Raw genomic sequence first — 19,583 nt, 5'->3', positions numbered from 1 at the left:
CCAGACCATTCTCCTTTGCTGAACTACAGGATAGATATGGCTTAGAGGCTATAGAGTTCTACAACTTCTTGAACATCAAGGTGGCAATCTCCAAAGCGAGACTTAACAGTCAGACACCCTCCCTCCCTGGGTTCTTAGCTACCCTCAATAGACTAGGCCACCAAGTCTCTAAACTCTACAAACTGATGTGCCCGCAACAGTCCAATCTCACTAAATCTTTGCGACAGTTTTGGGAATTGCATTCCTCGACACCAATCTCAGAGGTGGAGTGGGCAAAAACGTGGGAATCTACCACACGACACAAAATTAGCCCTACTCTCTCCCAGACTAAGTTCTGGCTCCTCCACAAAGCCTTTTGGACCCCAGCACGACTCTTCTTGCATAACATTAGAGATGATGACACATGCTGGAACTGTACAGAGGAAAAGGGCGATCTTGAACACTTAGTATTTAAATGCGCATGCGTCACAAACTACTGGGATAGAATCTTTGAGGTCATCACTAAGGTGTTCTCCGTCTCCCTTACACGGGAATTTTCCACCCTAGTTTTGGGATTCACTAAAGCTACTGTGATCAATGACGGTGACAAGGCCTTGCTTGACCTCCTACTCACTGGTGCTGTAAAGGAGATCCTGAACAACTGGAAGGACACCCGTAAGACATCCTTTAAACACTGGCTAAACTGGGTCTCCAACTTGAGAGGCACTGACAACATTTCACTCCTGAAAACCCCCTGGCGCCCCCCTCACAGAAAAATGTGGGCCTCGTTAGACAACTACTTTAGTTTACACAAACCCCCATGAACACCCGGACCGCACCCTGGTTTCTGTGACTGAACCCTTTCCCGTGAACCTACACTAGCAATCAGAACTGTCCCAGCCGCTACAGCTCATACTTGATGGCCTCAAAGTACGCCTATCATTTGCGCACCAACACTCCTCTCTCCATGTAGATACTGTATGTGATGCTTATTCTCTATGACACGACGCTTCCAAGCGTCTATATTCTGCCTGCATCAATATGCCTGATTTACTTTATTATGTTTCGGTTTGTGGTATTCACACCCTTAGTTAATATTGCATCATGGTCATGTATTTCTTTTTCATTTTTTAGGTTTCTCTTTTGTTACCATTTTTGTATGTATTGTTTCTTATCTCTGTTGAAACTCCCAATAAAAATTTGTGAAATCGAAAAATACAACACAAGAAAAATCCCACTACAATCTATAAAGACTGAGTAAATGTTAATAGCAAAATGACACCATTTTTTTTTACCAAAATAACAAAAAATCCAAGCAAAGCAGAAATGCATTTTTCTGAAGATTTAAGGAAGAAAAGGAAAGCACGAAAAACGAGTAAAGGGCCAATCAGTAGCTACTGTTCATCGGTGACCAGGACATAGGCCGCCTGTGATGGAGCGCAGGTCAGGCACACTAGGCAGGCTTGTCATGGGTAAAGATTTTCCCTTAGGATCAGTGTTTAAAATGAAAGTCACAATCCTCCAACGAGGGAATGCTGACAATGAGTTCCAAGAGGCCAGATATCTTTATAGAGACTGCCAGCTGAAATTGACTTGCTCCTGTAGGCAGGCTCGAAGTTGGAGAAACCTATTTTTTCAGCGAAGCAAGGTCAGTCATGCTTTGGACATATCTTCTTGGCTTATTTTCAGAGATTGTAGGAGAAGTCTAGTTAGACACACCCACGGGTCCCAGGACCTCAGGGACAGCACTCGCGGGTCAGGACTAAATCCAGCGAAAGCCACCAGTAGGGGTCAGTTCATGTCAAGTGGCAACTGTTGTTGAGGGCTGTTCAGCAAAAAGGCCTCTTGCAGCTTTTTATGTCCCTGTCACCACACACTAAAGTTATTGTGAACACAATGTCAAGCACAGGGAAGCAAATCCGCTATCCCTGGCCTTAAAGCCTGTGGTCGTAGTATCGAGGGAGAAAGATGTCCGCGCGTCTGCGAGTAAAATCGACCTCGATTTTACTCGCAGACGCGCGGACATCTTTCTCCCTCGATACTACGACCACAAGCTTTAAGGCCAGGGATAGCGGATTTGCTTCCCTGTTCCTCCCGATCGCTTATCCGGCGTCGGACTTTCCCAATTCCTTGACTACCAAAACGCTTGGAAAGCACCTCTTCCACGCGCCCTCCGTCACTCACACCCGATCAGGACCGGGTTGGAACTATCACCGGTCCGACGACACAGCTTATATCATCATACCGTACAGCCCTGAAGAGTCACGGGTTTACCCCGGTGTTGACGAAACACGTGTTGGCTGGTTTTCTTGTGAAACGAATACTGAAATTGATTGAATAAACACCTTACGAGTCAAAGACATTGGAGTTTGATCCTATCCTTTCCAACAAATGAATACCAAACTTAACTGTTGAATATATATGCAGGTTGTGTGCACTTGACATTGTGTTCATATACACAGGAGATAGAGTTTCCCTCCACCTTCCTTTTTCTGAGACTAGGGTTATCTCAGAGCAAGTAGCACCAACCACCAAAACTTTCTTTCAAGTGACCCACTCACCAATACCCGTAGAGCGCCTTAACATTTCTGAACACTCTCATAACCCCTCGTTGAACCTTACACTAAAGTTATTGTGTTATGTTATGTTTCATTATGTTATGTGATGTAGATTCGTAGAGTGCACAGGAAGGTATCCTGGTGGGTGCACAGACATAATATCGACTCCAAAATATCATTTGGACAGAATATCGAGTCAAAAATATCGTTTGGACAAAATATCGACAGGACAGAATATAGACAGCCAAAATATCGTTTTTAAGGTAAGTGAAGTAATATCGACTGTAAATAATATAGAAAGTGAAAATATGTAAGTATATAATATAGATAGTAAAAAAATTCGTTTTTATTTTTAGGGTTCAGGGTCAGTTTGGGGTTTTTGGGTAAAGGGGTATTTTTAGGGTTCAGGGTCAGTTTGGGGTTTTTGGGTTAAGGGGTATTTTTAGGGTTCAGGGTCAGTTTTCAGTTTTTGGGTAAAGGGGTATTTTTAGGGTTCAGGGTCAGTTTTCAGTTTTTGGGTAAAGGGGTATTTTTAGGGTTCAGGGTCAGTTTTCAGTTTTTGGGTATTATTTTATTATATTTTGTTACTATATATATATGTTTTAATAAATATGAAATAAAAAAATATTTATTTAACTTTCATTAATTATTTAATTATTATAAGTTAATTTAAGTAATTTTAAGTATATTTTAGTAATTAATTATTAATATTAATTTAATTTAACACTGTTTTTAGTAAATACGATATTTTTTACAACTATATTTTTGTAAACAATATTTTTAACTCGATATTTTTGTACTTACCTGTTTGTAGATAGAAACTCGATATTTTGACTGTCGATATTTTGTCAACGATATTTTTGATGGTCGATATTCTGTCCCTCGATATTATTTCAGTGATCCATCCTGGTGCCAAGCAGGTATGAGTCTAGCAACATCTAGGGCCTTGTGGCGCAACCCAAAGCCAGCTTATTGCAGGATCCAAAAAGTGAGGAGGAGGCTCTTATATGTAGCAGTAGGTTGTTCCATGCTTTAGGAGCAAGGTAAGAGATGCCTCAGCGCCTGATCTGGTTTTCCATATGCAAGAGATGTGCAAGTAAGAGTCTGGATGAGGGGAAGTGTCTGAAAGGTTTCTGGAAACAGATAATAGTGTGGAGGTTTGCTGGGCCACTGGTATGTATTGCCTTGAAAGTGCAAATGAGGAGTTTGAATTGTGTTCATTTGTGAACTGGGGAGCCAGTGGAGTCATTTCAGGTGTGATGTGATATGAGTGTGGAGTGAGAGGTTCTGTGTGATTCTGGCTGACAAGTTCTGAATGGTCAGCAGCCTTCTGGTGAGTAGTTTTGTGCTTCAGGCTTAATGGGCGTTTCCGTAGTCTAGCGTGCTTGTTACCAGGCAAGCATGATGGTTTTCTGGGTGTTGATTGGGAGCCATTTGAAAATCTGTCTCTGTGCCTTTAGGCTTTAGAAGCATGAGTCAGTGATGGCATCGACTTGGGGGCATCTCTATCTTGCAGTCGATGATGTTTGATGGTCAGCCAACTGAGTGTACTTCTTTGTTCTGACTACAAGTGGCAGTAGGTCCGGCCCTTCAGGTCATCTGACAGCATAACATAATTCATTTCTTATTCTGTTCTCTAGTTACCTCATATGGCAGCCAGAGCCTTCCACAGTGGCAATAGATTTTGGGGGCTTGTCACTCCAGGGACATAGTAACATTAAATTCCTACATACCCACTTTTAAATATCATCACCCCACCTTTTGGACTACAAGGCGTACATAGGAGTTACTAATTAATAATTAAAAGGAAGGTTTTCCCCCTCTCAAAAGGGTTATTTTGGAAACTGCTGTTTCAAACTACAGCAGTCAGGCCACACTAGTAGGCCCGAAGGCATGTTTTCCTTGTCACACCGATGGATGTCACATTGAGTGCTGCAGTCCACAGGTGACATTTAACTTTCTCAGCTATTGGTTTAGGCTCGAATTAATATACTTTGGCCTTACTGAAGAGGTAAGTATGCCATTTAGGGATTAGCCAATGTATTAATGTTTTAGGGGTCGGAGCACATACACTGGGATCTGCACAGCAGTTGCACAGTGTGCAAAGGATACAAACCACAATATAATTTAACATAAATGTGGTGGTTACCAGGCAAAAAGAGGCATTTTTCACACACCACTTACTAAATTTAGCTGCTAGTGTTTGATATTCCCTTTAATTCTGTGATCCAACCTGTTTAAGAACAACTCCTGTAATCAATGAATCAAAAGCTTAGCGAAGAAAATTTATATAGAGCGAGAATGGGGTTTCTTAATCCCTATTCAGCTATTGGGTTTTATATGTTTTTCATAATTGCCATTGCTTGGATCGACGCTCACTGTAGCACTTTAAGAAAAACGAAATGGTCCCATTGTTGTTGACAGAACCCTCAAGTAGTTCATTTGCTGGGCTGGAGATTTGCCCTGTATCTTTGGACCAAATGTGTTTTTTTATGCACTTACTCTGCTGGCATTTTAATTGATGATTTATGCTATTTTTTATTTAGGAAATGCTTACTGTTTGAATATCTTAACATTTCATTAAGACAAATTGTTGTTCACTAATTGCTTTTGCAAATTTGTTTGTGTTACATTGCTGTCATCATAATACATTTGATTAACAGCGTTTTTTGTTCACAAAGTAAAGATGTGCATGCATATTGCTTTTCTTAAAAAGTATCTAGAATGCAATAGTTTGCTGTGTTTGCCTTTGACATTCTCCACTTACAAAGCAAACCTCATTTTTGACTCGTTTACACAATCCTCTTCTTTGATAGTGCTGCTTAGCACTGTTAATGCAGGCAGTTTTGCAACAAGGCTGCACCCCGAGCTTCATAATGTTATGAGACAAAACTTTTCTACGATGTGCAATGTTCTTTCCAGGGCAGCTGGAGGGAATCACACTGTGACCCAATGATTACAGTATTCTCCCCCTACCTTAAAGCCACACCTACTAGATTTGCTAAATTTGTTTCCAATCTATTTGCTTATACTAACAGTTTTTATTTGTAGCTCGATGTAATTTTAATATTGCTAAAAACAAATCACTTGCTTAATCTAGCTTTATGCTGAAAGTAGTTATTAATTTGCATGGAATGAGAGTGTGGGATACTCTTTGAACTAAATTGTCTCTGTCTTATTCGGCAGCCGAACTTCACAGACGTTTTAATGTATTTTTGCATTGCAGGTACAATTTAGATCCATTTGACAATTATTCAGATGAGCAAATCTGGAAAGCACTGGAAAGGACATTCATGAATGATACAGTGAGTAATCTATTGATGCTGATGTATATGAGTTTGTATCATGCCAGGTGTATTAGGCTGATATAGTTATATATTAAAGTAAATTTAATTATTAGTGTTATATTAAACCTAAAATATTAAATGAATGACTGACTCTAGCACTCCTTTCTGATACAGTAATTGCTCACAGAAAGTCCTGCTTGTACTATGAAGATAAAGTTATTTGTTCCTGAAGAGGCAAGGAGCAAGGAGAAAGGGAGAAAGGACCAGCACATAGCTGGGGGCATGCTGCCTCCACCCATAAACAAATCCTTATGCAGTGGTGTTCAATGTAGATGTAGCTACTTTATGCACTTCATTTCAATATACCACTATTTTCAGAGTGGTAATACCAGCTAATGGGACTTCGACTCTTGGGAGATAATGTGACTAAACAAGAGCCTCAAATGTACAGGTAATGTAATAACCTGGCGATAACTGTCACTATGACGGTAAGAAATTGGGTTCTTTGGTCAGGGGGTGAAACCCCTACTCAAGCAACAACCACAATCTTGAGGGGTTGAACCACAAAAGTCACTAAATTAACAACTGCTTAACCCTCTGATAGCTTGGCAAAACAGCAGCCAGGCTTAACTTAGAAAGCGGTACAAAAGGGGGTGGTGATGGACGGAGCATCTGAACCAATCAAACACTCACACCCATGAGGCACAGGGTCAGACTGATTTGCATATTTCCATGTCTGAACTGGGGTGGCAGAGTGGGCTAAAGAACGGTGATGGATTAAACCCAGATCTTTCGACTGTGTGTGATTGGTTCAGATGCTCCGTCCATCACCACCCCCTTTTGTACCGCTTTGTTCGCCATAAGTTGGCAGGGTATACTCAGACGTGAGTCCTTTGCTCACTCTGCCACTGGATTCAAGCAAGCCTGGCTGAAGACGGCTGAAATGCCAGAAACCGGTCCTAGGAAGCTTGTTTCTGGTCCAGGGAAGGCATGGCTTGGCAGTTTGGGCTGGACTGTTTCCATGAGGCACAGGGTCAGACTGATTTGCATATTGCCATGTCTGAACTGGGGTGGCAGAGTAGGCTAAAAAACGGAGATGGATTAAACCCAGATCTTTTGACTGGGTGTGAGTGTTTGATTGGTTCAGATGCTCCGTCCATCACCACCCCCTTTTGTATGGCTTAACTTAGAGGCAAAGGGTAAAGTACTTGTGCAGCACTCAAAAAGTAATAAAGTGAGAAGACAAGACAAAAAAAATACCAAACCATCTTAAAAAAGGGAGTACATTTTAATGAATAAAGTGACACCAAAATGAATTAAATCCAATCAGTAAAACCAGCGTTTAAGGTTTATTTCTATAAAATCACACCTAAAAGATCAAAGTGCCAACAGAGGTATCTTGTCAAACAAGGCTGGGACAAAGTCAAAAGTAAAGGCTAACCACGATGGAACACTGGTCGGATATAAGAGGTGAATTGGGCCTGGTCTCCAATATATTCGGATTTAAAAAATTTTGAAGAAACGTTCCTGAGAAGCTAGAGTTCAGTGTCTCAAGGCAGCAGGAGGAGGATATGTCATCATGGAGCTGCTGGACAGAGTTGCAATGAAGATTTTTACCTTTGGACTTATTTGAAAGTTGAAAATCTCCTGAAGGACGAAGTTGCAGAGTGTAGCCAACGAGGGCTCCATGAGGCTGGATACCCTTTCCAAGAGATCCCACTTAGCATGATTTGCTGAAGAAATCAAGCCAATCAGAGATGTCCCAAGGGCGGATCGGCTGGCAGGTAGCTTCCGGTTTTCAATCATTTTTCAGGACACTTTTTGGTGAATCTGTGCCTTCAGCACCACTTCCAAGGGTCCAGGGCCTGGGCGCACCACTTGGGGAGTTAGGAATGTCTCCAGCAGAGGCCAGGTGCAGAGCTTCCTATGCTCCCAAAACTCACACGGATGAACCAGTCAACTAGCCCTTTTAGTAATTACTGGTGTTCCTAGGTTCAAGAAGGTGGTCCAGTTCTTCTTCAAACAGCAACAGGCCATCAAGCAGCAGGGAGGTCCTCTGGTAGCAACATGACAATCCTCTGTGGTTCCCAACAGTCCCTCTGAAGTCTTCGAACGGTCCAAGAGTGTACTGAAGAGGTGTTCCGAGGGTCCAATATGTATATCTAATGGTGGTCTTTGAAGTGGGGGGGGCATTCTAGGCTTCCCTCACACATGGTCTGGAATGTTCTAACCTTTCCCTACAAAGGCTCCAAGAAGTCGGGTCACAAAAGGCATGTGCCAGGTTAATTGGTATGTGATGGAGGCGAACCCTTTGAAATGCAAGTGGTGCAGGTAACAGCTAGGCCTCCAGCCAACTAAGGAGGCTAGTTCATCCTACCTATATCCCGTCTCCTTTGTCTCACTGTCTGGAAGGAATACACATACCCCCAATAGTAAAGCCATTCATAGGCATGTGACCGAGGACACTGGCAGCAGGCACCAAAAAGCTAGGGCAAGTGTTTGAACAAAAGGGGGGTGGTGATGGACGGAGCATCTAAATCAATCTAACACTCACACCCAGTCAAAAGATCTGGGTTTAATCCCTCACACTTGTACCGCTTTTGGCCGCCATAAGTGTGGCAGGGTATGCTCAGACGTGAGTCCCTTGCTCACTTTGCCACTGGATTTAAGCAAGCCGGGCTGAAGATGGCTGGAATGCCAGAAACCGGTCCTCGGAAGCTTGTTTCCGGTCCAGGGAAGACATGGCTTTGCAGTTCGGGCTGGACTGTTCCCATGAGGCACAGGGTCAGACTGATTTGCATATAGCCATGTCTGAACTGGGGTGGCAGAGTGGGCTAAAGAACGGTGATGGATTAAACCCAGATCTTTTGACTGGGTATGAGTGTTTGATTGATTCAGATGCTCCGTCCATCACCCCCCCCTTTTGTACCGCTCTTGGCGCTAAGTAGCCAGTGAATTTCAACCTTCCTTAGTAATAAGCCTGTCTAAGGGGCAGTGTTTTCTGGAGTTTCCGCAATGTAGCAATAACCAAGAAGGACCTTACATCCAAAGGCAGCCTCTTCCATACATGAAGGGCGAAAACGGCAAAAACCTTGGCCCTCCGATCCTTTGTTTTTTCCAGGGCAGAGTTGTCAAGAGGTGCAACTTGCTATATCTTGAAGCTCTGGTTGGACAGTACTTAGTGATTGTAGTCTTCATGAAAGCAGGGTAATTCAGGTACCATGCTGCATGCTTTAAACATTGATCTCTGTAAAACTGGCAGCCAATGAAGGTCCTTCATTGCCTGAGAGATGTAGCAATGTTTGGGCAAAGTGTATATCAGTCGAGCAGCCTGGTTTTGAACTATCTGGAGCCTGCGCTGGAGGATTTTAGGAAGGCCCAAATCAATTGAGTTAGCTTAATCTAATTTAGACATAACTAGAGCTATGATCACTTGGATCAAAGCCTCCTTAGTAAAAGATTATGTTTTGTTTTGTTTTTTGGTAAAGTCAGATTTGTAAGTCACAGTTCTAAACCACCACTTTTATAAAGTTGGCATTTTCTTTTCCTAGCAATTTGGTGCCTGCAATCTGTGTCTTGTGTCTTTGTGAATAGTTAGCTTTTGTGTTTTCCTCCCCAACATTGAGACAAAGGGAATTAGGTGTTGGCAGGATGGGTCATCCTGCCAGAATGGGTGGGGCAATATTATACAACAAAAATCTCAATGGGATTCAATAGAAATGGATCGTTTACAATGGTAAGTTAATTTTATAAATAACACATAATCACACTTTTTTGTATTCAAAAGCTTATATCAAGACGAAAATTATTACTTCAATATTTTTACTACAAACAACGGTTGGCAGTATCGAAGAATTTTAAGGTGTGTTTTAAAGAGCAAAGTCAACACGTAGAACTTGTGAAAGAGTTGATTAAACAGCGCAAGTGAAACACACAAGAAACAACAAGGAAAACCAGCATGTAGATTATAAGGTATTTGATGGCAGATATTATGCATGGGCATTATTACATATACAAAAACAATCATGGCATAATTAGCAATTGGAATAAAGCTGGTAGAAGGTGACGGCGTTTCAACCTTAATAATTTGAGGTCTTCTTCAGGACATAGAAACACAAGTATGATGATTACTACCTAATGTAGAGAAACATGTGGGGAGAAAATAATTAACCCAACATATGGTATTGGGGGAAATCTGCCGTTCTACCGGCGCTGCTGCCCTACCACTGTCCTACCACTGCTCCTGCTGCCGGACGCCTCCCCCCGCCGCAGCCTCTCTCCACCTGTGCTGCCATGGTGTGGGGAGTGCGGGACCACAACTCCCAGCGGCCTCCGCGACCGGAAGTCGCGTCGAGGCGGAGCGCGCCAGGAGGCGCTCAAATACGACCTCCATCTGCTGGGGAGCGGGTGTCACACAGACTCGCTTCCTTGTACCAGTGACTTCCAGGCTCACCTTGGGGAAATCTGCCGTTCTACCGGCGCTGCTGCCCTACCACTGTCCTACCACTGCTCCTGCTGCCGGACGCCTCCCCCCGCCGCAGCCTCTCTCCACCTGTGCTGCCGTGGTGTGGGGAGTGCGGGACCACAACTCCCAGCGGCCTCCGCGACCGGAAGTCGCGTCGAGGCGGAGTGCGCCAGGAGGCGCTCAAATACGACCTCCATCTGCTGGGGAGCGGGTGTCACACAGACTCGCTTCCTTGTACCAGTGACTTCCAGGCTCACCTTGGGGAAATCTGCTGTTCTACCGGCGCTGCTGCCCTACCACTGTCCTACCACTGCTCCTGCTGCCGGACGCCTCCCCCCGCCGCAGCCTCTCTCCACCTGTGCTGCCGTGGTGTGGGGAGTGCGGGACCACAACTCCCAGTGGCCTCCGCGACCGGAAGTCGCGTCGAGGCGGAGCGCGCCAGGAGGCGCTCAAATACGACCTCCATCTCCCGCGTCGCGGGAGCGCGCGGGGCCGCGCCGGGCTAAGCCCGGGCAAAGGGTGAGCCCTCTACGGCCCTCAGCAGCCAGAGGAGGTCAGGTCAGGCCCCCTCTCTTTCATTTCGACCTCCAAGCATTAAGGGTTAGGATTTTGTACCATCACTATATTTTAGACTTTATGCGCACTCCAACTCATTTTCCTCGTTATTCTACAATATGAGGAAAGGGTTGAAACCTGGCAGAATGCCTGCCTTAGGATCGAAAACCAAATTAAAATAACCTACAGCCCAACCTGTTCCTACCCTTACTGCTATTGACATTATGTTACAACAGACTATAGGGGCCGTATCTTCTGCCATTGCTAATACTGAAAGGAGGTTATCTCTGCCACTAACCCTACTTTTGCCTGACTCTCGGGAGGAAGCAGCTGATTCTTTGGCTCTATCTCATGATGCTAACGGTGAGCTGGATTCAAGCCTTGGAGTCAGTGCATCGTTTGCCGAATTTCCGTGTGGTCAACCTCCCATTGAACAACCAGGGAGCTCACAAGACACTCTATCCAACATAAGCCCTACAAGGGAGCATGGAACAAGAAAGAATTTACTGGCAGAAAAAGCCAGTACGGGTCCTATAAACAACAACAATCCAATGTCAAAGGAAAAGCCCAAAAATGTTATACAGAACCATAACCTGGTGTCTCCCACTCTCAACTCCGCACCCGGAATACCGTGTTGGATAGTAAATATGGTAGCTGATCTGAAATCAGATCTTGAAGCCACGATTATTGCCCACATAAAGCCCCTAATGTCTAAAATCGATAGACTGACATCACTAATCAATACTAAAGGGTGTGGCTCCAACAAATTAAGTGGAAATACGGCAATAGTTACCAAAGAGAATTTAAAAGGGGTGTCATTGGGAGACTCGATAAGCAAGTCAACAAAGGCCACCCCCATTCAACCTAATTTGCCTCCAGCAATCATAGGAGTAAATACTCAACGCCCAATTCAATCTGGGGACAAATCTGCTGCCACTCCCTCAAATTGTATCATCAGTGGCTCTATTTCGGAGACGCAACAGGATCTGGGCACCCGGAAATTGCCCAACCAACTAGCGAAGGGTGCGCAAAGTACTGGCAAAAGTGTCCCAACAGCCTTGCCTCCAATCACAAAACAAGAGCCTCCAAAAAGTCCAGCTCGCTTTAAGACAATTAATTTGCCACCGGAGGCTTCGCCATTCGTGGTTGTGTTAACGGGTGTTCCTCCCCTCAAGGAGGGAAGAAGGGAATCCTTTGTTGAGCTGAGAAATAAATGTGCAAAGTGGCTCAAGTTACATAGACCTTTACCCCATAACATGTATGGCCAAATACTTGCAGTCAGAAGAGGAGAGTGGGTTGGAAGAAATACTAAGACTATAGCAGGGGACGTTATAACTGTTAATTTTAGGGACACGGATGTAGTAAATTACATATGTAATGCACCTTGTAGTGGACCCAATACCCAAGTCCATCCATTCCCGCTTTCCTATTTCTACCCTGTGGCACCAAGACAGCCATTTCCGAGATCTGGTTTTCCTACTAATAGGGCCCATATATATGCTCCCCATCATACTATCCAATACCGACAGCCACTCTGGCAAGACCCCCCTGAATTCGACCCCTTCCTATCTCAGTTTGCACAATGGAATAGATTCTGTGCCCTTGACGAGGTAGATTGACTCAAATTTGAAGAAACTACTACCCAATACTTAGACTTGAACTGGTGTGAGGAGGAGCAAGCGTTGATTGCACTACAACCTATAGGCTTCAATCCCTCTACCACGTTAGCCACTAGTTTAATCCACCAAACACCCTCTATATCGGCAAGTGATTGCCTGGAAGCCCAAATCCTTAGTGAAGCTAACAACCATAAAAGTAAACCTGACAAGGAACCAATAAAAATCCTTAGTTGGAACCTTGCAGGTATCCATAGGAAGTTGGGCCTGCCTGAATGGAACGACTTGGTCGAGGCACACAAAATCTGCCTCTTCCAGGAGACCTGGAGCATAGAACCGCTCCATCGGGTTGGATTTGTAACCCATTTTGTACCTGCAGAGAAAGCAACGCACGGGAAGGGACGTCCTTCAGGGGGTCTTCTTATTTGGATAAGCATCTCCCTCAACTGCTGTATAACATCTAGGCAGGTTAATAGCCCAGACATATTAGGAATCCTACTAACTAATCCTTGTATGGGCTTATCCCTTGCCATATATAATATCTATGCCAGAGGCACAAAAAATGGGTGCACTTCTATGGCGATTTCCGATTTGGAAACACAACTTAGAAACCACGAGGAAGCTGACCATATCCTGGTAGCAGGTGACTTTAATTGCACCTACGAGCCACTCCCTATGGAGGATAATTCAGATCTTGGCGAGGAGGACAGCAGATGGGGTATCCCTGCACTCACTATCCCCCCGATAAAAAGATGGTCTCGTAGTGCAATACAGCTTAATGCGCTGACATTAGAGTTTGGTTTATGAGCTACGAATGATCGCACAGCTTCAGACCGCCTGGGTGCTCATACGTTTAACAGAGTCGATCATTCCTCCAGGATTGATTATATTCTGTTGGACCTAAAACTTTGGAGACTGGTCCAAGACATGGTAGTGATACCCACTGTGGAGAGTGACCACAATTCACTTTCACTATCTTTAATGAACCCATGGTTTGGCAATGTATCTGCAGTTTCACTTAATTGCCCACACTCAACTATTGTTTCTTCCTGTGGAAGACGTCTAAAGTGGAATAAAGTTGCCATGGATGCCGCCAAGATTTCCACTATAGACGAATTACTTATGGCCTCACAAACAGAGTTAGACAACACTAATCCAGCTTTGCTAATCGAAAAGGTAACACCTATCTTCGAAGCAGTTGTCAAGTCCATAGGGGAAGTCTTTTGGGTAAGGGGCCCTGCAGGGAGGAACTTGTCTCATCACAAACCCAGGGGAAAGCATGATTGGTATACCCCAGCATGCAGGCGGGCAAAGTCTCTCTTACTAGAGGCCGTCAAAAGCAAATCCCAATCTCTGATACAGACAACCAGGAAAGAGCATAAGAGCATACTGGCACACGCTAAAAAAGAGTGGGAAGAAGAGTACTGGTCCACCCTCAAAGAAGCTAGCCTTAGAAAAGATCCTAAATGTTTCTGGGATACAATTAGAGCCAGAAATAGGCCAGATAGTGACCTTATTACATGTAACATTTCAAGCCAGGCGTGGGTTAATCACTTCTCAAAGTTATACTCCCGACAAGATGATTTGCCTCTTATTGAGGCTCCCAATGATGCTGAAGGGAGGATTGTGGCCTTAACAATGAATCAAACAGACTGGGGCATTGACCCCGATGATTTTGGCTTCACAACAAAAGAAGTGGAGTATGCCGTAAGCACCATCAAACCCCAAAAAGCTGCTGGCCCGGATGGCATTCCTGGTGACCTTCTGAGATCAGATATCCCAAAGTGGGGGAAACTTATTCACTCCTTACTTGTTGCCATCTGTAGAGGTGCCCCGATCCCCTCGTCATGGAAAGGGGCAGAGGTGGTCCCCATCTTTAAAAAAGGTGCCAGAGAAGATCCGTCTAACTATAGACCTATCAGCCTGCTCGACATCACTCAAAAAGTAGTCGGCAAGGTTCTACTGGTCAGAATATTGGACTGAATAGAAGAGAATAAAATCCTTTCCGACTACCAGGCAGGATTTAGAGTGGGTACTGGGACAAGTTTTCAGGCTCATGATGGTGTATTGGAATGTCGTGGTTATTGGCAAAGGCAGTCTTTATCTCGCGTTCATCGATTTAAAGACTGCCTTTGACCTTGTACCAAGGGAGACCCTGTGGAGAGTTCTGGCCGATCTGGGGTTGCCACACTACATACTCTCACTACTGATTAGGCTACATGAAAACAGTTTTGCCCAGATTAGGTGGGTTTCAGGAGGGGAAAAAACTAGCAGTATCCCGGTAGAGAGAGGGGTCCGCCAGGGATGTGTCCTTGCTCCCACCCTGTTTTCCCTTTATATTAACGGGGTGGTTGAGCACCTTCGCGAACATCCTTCAGATGAACCATCCCTGGCCGGAGAACGTATACCCACCCTCCTCTTTGTGGCTGATACGCTTTTAATATCGAAATCCCCAATAGGCCTCCAAAGGCTTTTGAATAATTTCCAATCTTTCTGCACTAAACGGGGCCTGGTAATCAATACGGGCAAAACAAAATATCTTGTGTTGAACCCCCAAAAAAAACTTGCACGTCCTCCTATTCTGAACGCTGAACCTTTGGAGAGAGTAGAAGTGTTTGATTACCTTGGCATTCGCTTATCTCATAAAATGCAATGGTCCCCACATTTGGATAAAATGCTATTGGCCCACAAGAGGATAACAGGAGCCATTTTGAAAGAGCAACGCTCCTGTGTAACTAGACCAGTAGCTGTTGTCCTCGACATTTATGCAGCTAAAGGGGTCAGTTCTGCTTTGTACGGGGCGGAGCTGTGGGGCTCATCTATTACCAATGATTTGCCAAAATCGGAAAAGAAATTCTGTAGGGCGATTATGTCACTCCCTCAGGGTACCCCTACGGTCCCATTAATGCTGGATTTAGGCTGTCGCCCTATAGACGACTTAGCAAGATTACGCCCACTTTTACTATGGGCACGATTATGGCGAGTGCCCGAACTTAGTAAATATGCGCAAGGCCTCACAGAAATTATGTCCTTACCAGGGTGGCACAAAATCAAATGGTTGAGCGACATGAAAACCTTGCTACTTAATTTGGGCCTAAACAATGCGTGGGCTAATAGATCCTCTCCCCCAAAGGCAACCCTTAAGAAACTTTATTGGAACTGGATTGCTCTACAACGAAATACTAATGTTTCCATGGGCAGACTTACTGAAGAGTTTTTAAAATTTAAGGACCTACCAAAACGTGAACTTTATTTGGACTCTATTGGCAAACCATATGATAGGGCACTCTATTTTAAATTTAGAACTGGAACATTGCCGTTGTATACTTTTTCCTCACGATGGAAATTGCCTGCACAAACTGTAGAGCTCTGCCCAGTATGTCTAGCTAGACCAGAGACAGTGGCATATTTTATGTTTGAATGTGGAGAGTACACCTTACCCAGGAAGATATGGCTTAAACATCTATGTTGCCAATTGGGCACTAGGTGCCACTCAGACGCAATACGCATATTAATGTCTGATAGCCGTACCACCTATGTTTGTGCTCTTGCCAAATGTTTATCTTGGGCTTGGTCAATCAGAGCCAAAAGGCTTAAATTAACTGTTTAATTTTTTCTTAACTAACTTATGATGCGACTTTTAAAGAAAAACAAAAACATTGAATTCCTTTTAAAAATAACTGTTTATGTATAGATTTTTTTTTACTGTAATGTGTCTTATCCTTGGTTCCTTTCAATGTACTTATGAATTTTAATGTGAAGCTTTTATGATAATCATTTTATCGAAATAAAGCCTTTTTGACTTGACTTGGTATTTTTTTAAGACCAGTTTACAGTTTTTGGGGGATACGTGTATATTGCAAGAGGTACGTGATTGCATTCTAAGGCACCTGAAAGTAAAAGAAGGGAGCTGATGAGTAAGCTGACCCTAGCTACGCCAGGTATGGACTAGTGCAACCGACCTGCAACAACCATTTGGTCTGGTAATATATAAAACATAACACACTTACGAATGAGAAACTTTCTGGTGGCCAAGCTGTCCAAGACTTGGTCGATGCCACTCATTCTTAGAGTGATTTTCTTAAATGCACGTTGTATCTCAATGAATAATCCAGACAGGTTCAAAGGTAAAGAGAGTGTGACAATATGTTGGCTCTCAAAAATGCCTGAGATGCGGGAAATCCAAGCTAGGTTCGTCCAGTGGAATAAATCTATAATATTAATAGATTTTCCAGTAAACCAAAGGGTTTTTAACAGGTTACCATGTCAACGTGGGCAAGTGTATGCTGTTGTGGTTGTAAGAGACTGAAATGGGGAGAAAACATGCTAAAAGGGGGGGAGAAAATCCAAGTGTAGCTTTTTATAGAATTATTCCGAAGGTCCGTGGTGGGAGATAAGTTTATGGCATAAATTGTGAGTCCCCACTGCAACATAATAATGGAAGTAATGTCATCCCGCCCAACAGGGCTGGAGCCAGACGAAGGGAACTGGGTCCCTAGTGTGGTATCTGCAGGTCAAAATTGCATTGCTTCCATGATCACAAAACAATTAAATGCCTCAAACAATTTCGCAGGTACAGTGAAGGCCATCGGCACAGAGAGAATATGTGCTGTGTATTGAAAACACTAGCTCAGATCAGTAAAGCGCTTGGCATGATGTGCTTGTACCGGAGAGTTAAGATGAATATGGGAAGCCACGTGTTGTGATTAATTGCGGACCACGTGTCAATGTTATGTGATTGAATAAATGCTGGTGCCTCACAGTTACTCTAAATATGGGCCGCATGTCAAGTGAAATTTTAACTGAGTGATTTTATGGAATTTGAACCAGGACTTGCAAGGAAAAATGTGCCTGCAAGCACGGCTTCCAGCGGAATTCCGTGAGGTACGTCGCAAGTTAAGTAACGAAGTGAGGTGACTCACAAGTTAATTAACAACTAGAATGCAAACTAACATGGTAAAACAAAACTTGAGTAAATGTATCCCTTAGAAGACAAGACACACACAGCGGAGGGAGTAAGTAAATTAACTCCATAGGTTTGCTCTTTACCAGGAACTTGATCAGAGCTGGTGGGTTCAGGAATAAACTGAGCAGTGTGTGTACCAAAGCAAGAGACCATAAAGGAAGGGGCAGGTTTAATCAACTAGACAGCAGGAGCATGTTGGGGTAATGGAGAGGGACGGCGCCCCTGGGGCACCAGAGAGTTCAGAAGCCTGCCCATAAGAAGCAGTACAATCTAGACATTTAAAAGATATTACTGGTCTAAAAATAGTAAACAATTAAAATAGCATTTACATTAATGTACAACCAATATATTGTCACAGGAAGAGTTAAGATCATTATCAGCATATATTGGAAAGTTGGGTGAATGTATCAGGTAGACATCATATTATTCCACTCATCAATGGTATCCAAATCATTATCAACAGAATTACAGCTTGTTATCCAACAGCATTCACAACGCAGTAAGAGTTGGGCCAAATCGCCACCGTGTATTCAAGGAGTAAGTTGGTCTATCACTTGCCATATGAAGTCATTTTCTGTGCGTTTGGAAGTGCATTACTAGAGGGGCAGTTTCCACCTGACATCTAGTTATGCTCTTGTATTGTAAAATACAATCTTTAACTCGTTAGATTGTTTGCCCAATGTAGATATGATCACATAGGACCCGAATGGTGTAGAGCACATTTGAGGATCTGCAGTTGCTTAGTTATTTGAGGTTGTAGACTTGGATTCCAGTATTAAATGTTTTAGTATTAATGGTGTGGGTAAATGCAATGCAATATTGACATTTGTAATGACTGATCACGGATGGGAGCACCCAGGCGGCAGTGATGGATGTACTGGTTTTGGTTTTTGGTGCCCAGGTAATGGTGTGAGTCTGATGATCCGCAAGGTTGTTGCCCCTTTTGTAGGAAAAAAGGGGGGGTTTGACAAAGATGGATTGGGTGTGTAACACATTCCAGTTTTCTTTTTAATGATTTTGCAGATCTTATTGCTTGCTGGGCAAAATGTGAATACAAAAAGGATTAGTGTTTCTCTGGTTCTGTTCTCAAGAGTGAAGAGTATTTTCCTAGGTTAGTATCACCTCCATGTAAAGGAATGTGAGACTAGGCATCTTGGGTATATTGTGTACAATTGGTTGTGTATATTAACAAAGTATTCATTTCTGTTGGTTTCCTGAAGAGAGAGGTTGTTATATTATCATCTTCCACTTTTAAAGATAAATCCAAAAAAGGGAAATTGCTTTTCTTGTCTTCACATGTAAACTTAAGATGAGGTTGATTGGTATTAAGCCAACCAACAAATAGTTTCAAAGAAGTCTCATCAACCTTCCAAATGAGTAAAACATTGTCTACATATCATCGCTAACTTGTGACCGGATCATTGAATGGATTATGTTGACAAAGGATAATGTTTTCTTCCAAATAGTCAACTTAAAAAATGGCAACATTTGGGGCAAAGCAGGCACCCATGGAAACACTTTTCTTTTGGATAAACAATCTTCTTTGTATAGGAAATATTTCTGTTGTAAGGCAATTTGTGATAGTTCCATGATGAAGTCTGTAGAGATATGTGTGAGTTGAGGTCTGGTATTTTAATAGATCTTTTATGATCTGCATTCCTTCGAAATTGGAGGATGTTGGTATATAGGGATTCTATGTCTAATCCAACTAAAAGATCTGTGAAGGAGTCAAAATGTCTATTCTCAATTTGGCAGATTAAGTCCATGCTGTCATGAATAAAAGTATTTGTGAGTGGCACAAACTCTTTGATTTTCAAATCAATGTACTTGCCTAATGGTTCCAGTGCCGAGCCAAAGCCTAACACAATATGCCTGCATGGAGGATTTTTGTGTCCTCATGTAATTTTGTAGGGACGTACATAACTGGGGGGCAGGGACTTTTGTTGTTGAGGAACAAGTATTCCTTTTTTGAAATATTGGGCCAGAGGTATCAACATTGCATTTTGCGAGTCCACAATAGCGAATGTTACCGATTCGCTATTATGGACTCGAAAAATGCAATGTATGTAGGTTTCGCAAAATATATTGTGATTCCTGCCCATTCCTTATTTGCGGCTCTTAAATTGTGAGTCGCAAATAAGGAATGGCTTCCCATTC

At 43.3% G+C, this 19,583-nt stretch overlaps 1 protein-coding gene across 1 annotated transcript in view; it reads left to right on the top strand.

Moving 5' to 3' along the window:
• The window catches only part of LOC144798009 (ATP-binding cassette sub-family C member 12-like), a 2,245,771-nt gene that overhangs the window by 1,993,625 nt on the left and 232,563 nt on the right, over positions 1 to 19,583 (top strand). Inside the window, exon 27 of the mRNA XM_078668799.1 lies at positions 5,764 to 5,842. Coding sequence (XP_078524925.1) covers positions 5,764 to 5,842 — 79 coding nt within the window. The remainder of the gene's footprint in view (positions 1 to 5,763; positions 5,843 to 19,583) is intronic.

Source organism: Lissotriton helveticus, chromosome 12 (genome assembly GCF_964261635.1).
Source record: "Lissotriton helveticus chromosome 12, aLisHel1.1, whole genome shotgun sequence".
NCBI lineage: Eukaryota > Metazoa > Chordata > Amphibia > Caudata > Salamandridae > Lissotriton > Lissotriton helveticus.
This window is presented reverse-complemented; position numbering and strand designations above follow the sequence as displayed.